The following is a 6,000-nucleotide window of genomic DNA, read 5'->3' on the forward strand; positions in this document are numbered from 1 at the left end:
ACAGTTCTACAGTTCTATAGAAACCCAGTTCAATGCAAAAATCGCTATCCTTCAAAGTGACAATGATCGGGAGTTTTTTAATAATTCCTTTTGGGAATTCTTAGTCTCTAAAGGAATTGTCCATCAGAGTTCGTCTGCGTATACTCCTCAACAAAATGGAGTAGCCGAACGGAAAAACCGTCATCTTATCGAAGTTGTTCAATCCCTTATGTTGTCAACTTCTCTTCCATCCTATTTGTGGGGAGATGTTGTTCTAACAGCAGCTTATTTGATAAATCGAATGTCTTCCCAAGGTCTTAAAATTCCAAACTCCCTTAGACTGTTTCAAAGAGTCTTATCCTGATAATCGACTTATCTCTAATGTTCCACTTCAGGTGTTTGGGTGTGTTGTGTTCGTCCATACCCATGGTCCTAGTCGAACCAAGTTTACCCCCCGTGCTCAGAAATGTGTCTTTGTGGGATACCCTCTTCATCAATGTGGGTACAAATGTTACCATCCTTCCTCCCAGAAATATTTTGTCTCAATGGATGCGACCTTCCTCGAAGATCAACCCTTCTTTCCCATTAGTCCTCTTCAGGGGGAGAGTACTAGTGAAGAGACTAATTGGGGTCCAAGTCTGTCAGTCTTACTTGAACCTATTCCTGATATAAGTATCAACGAACTCATTCTACCTACCAAATAAGTCTCATGGATCACGTACTATAGGAGGAATCTCATGAAGGAAATATCGCCGCCTGTTACTTCTCTGGCTCCAGTCCATGAGTCAGGACGGGTGTCAGTTCCAAGTACTAGTAATCCTATCCCTGATAATGGTAACATTTATATTGAAAACGATGTTTGTGTTGAAAATGATGTGAGTAAAGACAGAGAAGACAATGACAGCACCAATGACTGTACTGAGAATGTGATTGATACAAGTGATGGTAGTTGTGAAAAACCTGTTCCAGCAGAGAACATTGTTGAAGGTTGAAGAGATCTGTTAGAAGATAAGACACATGAGCAGGAGGCTGAATGCAGTAGGGAGTCAGAGGAGAAGAAAGACCATGATGCCTCTCTTGACCTTCCTATTGCCTTAAGAAAAGGTACGAGATCTTGCACGAAGTATCCACTGCAGAGTTACTTGTCTTATAGCAACTTGTCTCCCGTGTTCAAAGCCCTCACTACGAGCCTAGACACAGTTACAATACCGAGCAATATACATGCAGCGATGGAGATTCCTAAATGGAGAGCTGCAATCATAGAGGAAATGGGGGCGCTTGAGAAAAACTACACTTGGGACCATGTTACCCTTCCAAAGGGACACAAAGGCAATTGGGTGCAAGTGGGTGTTCACCGTTAAATATAGGCCCGATGAAACGATTGATAGGTACAAGGCCAAATTGGTTGCCAGAGGCTTCACTCAGACCTTTGAAATAGATTACTCCGAGACTTTCTCCCCAGTAGTAAAGTTAAAGAAGCTCGACTGAATATAGGACCCCTCTTGTAACTCCATCCCTAGACAGTCAATTACATTGACCTTCCCTGTAAGTCTATCTAGCCCAACAATTGAGCAGCTAGCTCGAGTGTAAGGAGAGAAGTATTTGTCCCCTCTGGAAGACTATCCTTCTAGGCAAGTTAGAATGTGTGTTCTAATGTTTACCTTGATTCGCCCTGAGAGCTGACTTCCTTGACCTTTATTCTACGCGAACTGCTAATGCGGCTATGGCCCCTTGAGTCCTCCTCCCTTCTACCTAGGAGAATAAGAGCTTGCATAAGCTCTCTGGATTCTAATGGGCTTTCTTCCCCGATATGCCCTTTCTGGAGGACGGCTATAAAATAGAATAGGCTTTCTTCACCCGTGCTTTCTTTCCCTCTTTGCTATCTACTCAACTCGCTCTATGTTGATGGCTACTCTTGACTTGACTCTCGACTCCTACTCCTTCCTTGAGGAAGAGGATTACAAAGCCGAATCCGAATCTAATAAGGGAAAGGTAGATCATGGCTAACATTATTCCGAACCGGTGCCCTCTGTCAAACTCAAACTATCCATCGCTGTAGGATTCCTATTCAAGATCAAGAATCACACGTAGAAATATGAAGATTTGACTTTTAAGGAGGTAGGGGTGGTATCATATAATCATATATCTTATAGGATAAAGGAGCCCATCTCTCTGAGTCATCCTTCAGCTTCAATCAAATAGACCATGGATATAGATCGAGATTCACTCATAAGACAAGCGACTACCAACATGGATAAGGTTTGGAGCACTGCAACCAGCCTTTATACCCGTTGAAGAGATGGATCCTCTGGACAAGTTCGGGTTCTTCTCTCAGTTGCAGTTAATAAAGACTGACCTCTCCACCAGTTTGACGTGAAGTTAGTGGAGAATTAGAAGAAGTTTACATGAGTCCTCCCCCAGGGTTCAAGAAACAATTCAATCATCGAGTATGTAAACTGAGGAAGTCCTTGTATGGGTTGAAACAGTCTCCGAGAGCCTGGTTTGGCAGATTCACTACCTTTGTGAAGTCACAAGAGTACAATCAGGGACACTCAGATCACACCCTCTTTACAAAGAAATTAGTATCCGGAAAAATTGTAGTTCTGATTTTGTATGTAGATGATATTGTCATTTCAAGTGTTAATGCTTCAGAAATTGACAGATTGAAGAGGAAAATGGCTAAGGAATTTGAAATCAAGGATCTCGGAAAATTGAGGTACTTTCTCGGATGGAAGTGGCTCGGTCGAAATAAGAGATTTCGGTTAAACGAAAATATACTCTAGATTTACATAAGGAGACAGGTATGACAAGTTGTAAACCAGTGGACACTCGTATGGAAGTTAATGCTAAACTCAGTAACTTGAGTAACAGTGCTTCGGTTAACAAGGAAAGATATCAGCGGCTTGTTGGGAAACTAATCTATCTCTCCCATACCAAACCAGATATTGCGTATGCGGTCAATGTAGTTAGTCAGTTCATGCAGTCTCCTTACAAAGAACATATGAGAACAGTGGAGCGCATCCTGAGATATTTAAAAACCTCTCCGGGCAAAGGGTTGATGTCAGAAAGTCCGACAAACAGTGCATCGAGGCATACACGGATGCTGATTAGGCAGGCTCTATGGTAGACAGGAAGTCGACATTTGGATACTGTACCTTCGTGTGGGATAACTTTGTTACGTGGAAGAGTAAGAAACAAGGAGTTGTTGCCAGAAGTACGAAGCTGAATACAGGGTCATGAGTCTGGGGATATGTGAGGAAATTTGGTCGGAAAAGGTCTTAAGTGATCTTGATCAAGGTCATGACGGTCCGATGAAACTCTACTGTCGTAACAAAGCCGCAATAAGTATCGTGAACAACCCAGTACAACATGACAGAACGAAGCATGTGGAGATTGATAGGCATTTCATCAAGGAGAGACTTGACAGTGGCAACATTTGTATTCTCTATATTCCTTCCAGTCAATAGATTACAGATATTCTTACAAAAGGGCTTCCCTAACAAATCTTTGACTCATGTATTAGCAAGTTGGGCCTCATTGATATCTACACTCCAACTTGAAGGAGAGTGTTGAAAATAGGATTTTGGCCCTAGGGGAATTTTTGTCTTTTCACTGTACTCTAGGGTTTCCCTGTTTTCTATTTAAACATGTAGCCTCTATGTATCTGGTGTATCAAATCTTAATAAGAAAAACTCTATATCGTGGTTTTTTCTCCCTGTATTATGATTTTCCACATATCCCTGTGTGTGCCTCATTTTCCTTCTCTTTCTATTTTTCATCACATTGCATAACTTGTATCATGGTTTTTTCTCCTTGTATTAGTGTTTTCCACATATCCCTGTGTGTGCCCCCATTTTCCTTCTCTTTCTATTTTTCATCACATTGCATAACTTGTTTCTCCAATAATGAAGTGCAAACCTATATCATATGTAGAAGAGACAAAGTACAGCTTAACATTTCCGGCAAAAATCAAATGCAGGCATCGGGAATGCTTATTAATTGGAATGTTTTAGAAGTTAAATCGATGCTTATTAATTGGAATGTTTTAGAAGTTAAATTGTAGTGCTTGCATTTGAATCAGGAGAAAACACTTGAACAAGTAATCCTTCTCTTCATACCAAGTTACGAAATGAAAACTAACTTCGACAGTACTATCAAGTTAAGTTACATTCTTATCAAAAAAAAGTTAAGTTTCATATTCAAGTACCTTTTATAATTCTATCTATTGAGTAAATTTTCATCTATGTTCCTAAACTTCGAACTATCCTTGCAATTTTGATGGAATGTTGACATGACACTCGATTACATAAAATTGGACTGAGGTGGCGTGATTGAATGGATAACAAATTTTGGATAAATGAACTCAAAAGAACAATTACGCTATAGACCTAGTTCGAACCCACCATACTCGACCACAAATCCGACCACTTATGCCATCAGCCACCCCAAGTCTAGTGCAGACCTAATATTAATTAATCACTCATTTGCAGTTTGTCCAATTAAATGTCCTTTCACCTCACATATTATTCAAAATTCTAGGAGCGCAGTGACCAAAAAAGACAAAATGCAAATTAAACGACCAATCACTCGGGAGAAAAGCAATGGCTGAAGATCCAACTTCATGCACATGCACGACAAAAAAGGATTATCAAATTGGATCAATAACAGGATTTCCCTAAGTTAAAATTTTGGATGATTTAGGATGCGACTACTGGAGAACGAGTTACGAATGAAACGACTGACCTTTACAAAATCCATGGCCTCCGGAATCTCCATTCCTGACTCCCTGAAATAGTAAAAAATACAGTGATATTGTTGTGTAATTACCATAATTTCTCACAAGATGATCCTTTATCAGGTTTGAGATTCGCAACGATAAGTGAACGGACAGTCTAGCCTAATGATGTAAAACCAAGCAGAATGCACAATGACACGAAGAACACCAAAATAGAAAAGTGAAGACACAATTTACCACTTAATCGAGAGTTTTCCGTATGCTTCTTTCACTTCATCAACGGAACTATACCTCTTAATTCCCAAAACTACAGTGTACAGGCCATCAAATAATCAGTGAATAAGAAAAAAGCAAATGAAATTTACAGAGCATATTCATCATATAAGGCAATTTTATAATGAAATTGTCTTACCGTCGTAGTGAGAAGTAGGGAAGGAGATGGGAATAACAACAAGCTGGTAAAATACGGCTACGGAAAAGAGAATTAGCGGCACGGAGTAGGCTTTGATAGTCGACGCCATTGAGGACGTCGGCACCGCCGGTTTCGCGGGAGGCTTATTACTCATTTACGAAATCTGAGCTGCAGAGCCTCGGCGGGAACGCAGGAGACGATGGCGTATAGGCTTTCACCGGATTCTTTCGCCGGAACAGTGAGACTGAAGCAGTTACGGCAATCGGGATTGCGCTTTTGTATGTACAACGCGGGAGCAATGAAAATGATGATCGTCCCTGTGCGTAGTTGCAAATGAGATGCAGTTCGGAAATCCCAATAATCGACTGGGCTGAGCCGGCCCAATTAAAATTTTGAAAATTTGTTGGAAAAATACATTTTTAGTAGGGGATTTTCCGATTTTTCTCCCTCTTACTCGATTCTAAAAATCGATAACCCAACTCAATCCATACTGCTTGAATTGAGTTCAAATAAATAAAAAATTTATGGATTAGGTTAATTCATGGGTTCACCTAATATAACCTAAATCAACCCGAATTTATTAGTAACTTTAAAAATGTATTTTTTTATTACTTATAACACATATTTATACATATATTTATTTTAATTTTATTTAATTCCAATATTTTTTTGAATAATTTATTCTTCAACAACTCTTAAAAGTAGTTTCTTTGCACTTTGAAAATAAATTTTCCACTATATAAATTGAAATTGAATTATTAATCTTAATTCAATATATGAATATAATTAAATTAGATTTTTACCTATTTACATTTTACTTCTTTTTATAACAAACTTTTAAATAAATGACCCGAACCAACCCAATCCAAATATT

At 39.2% G+C, this 6,000-nt stretch overlaps 1 protein-coding gene across 1 annotated transcript in view; it reads right to left on the minus strand.

The window, feature by feature from the left end:
- Positions 1-5,608, minus strand: part of LOC120071055 (DNAJ heat shock N-terminal domain-containing protein) — a 28,026-nt gene extending 22,418 nt beyond the window's left edge. Inside the window, exons 1-3 of the mRNA XM_039023062.2 lie at positions 5,127-5,608; positions 4,952-5,021; positions 4,723-4,765 (exon numbers count right to left, since the gene is read on the minus strand). Of these exons, the coding sequence (XP_038878990.2) occupies positions 4,723-4,765; positions 4,952-5,021; positions 5,127-5,280 (267 nt within the window). The 5' untranslated portion in view covers positions 5,281-5,608. The remainder of the gene's footprint in view (positions 1-4,722; positions 4,766-4,951; positions 5,022-5,126) is intronic.
- Between the last annotated feature and the right edge of the window lie 392 nt (positions 5,609-6,000).

Source organism: Benincasa hispida, chromosome 2 (assembly GCF_027475165.1).
Source record: "Benincasa hispida cultivar pf3 chromosome 2, pf3_genome.v1.1, whole genome shotgun sequence".
NCBI classification, from domain to species: domain Eukaryota; kingdom Viridiplantae; phylum Streptophyta; class Magnoliopsida; order Cucurbitales; family Cucurbitaceae; genus Benincasa; species Benincasa hispida.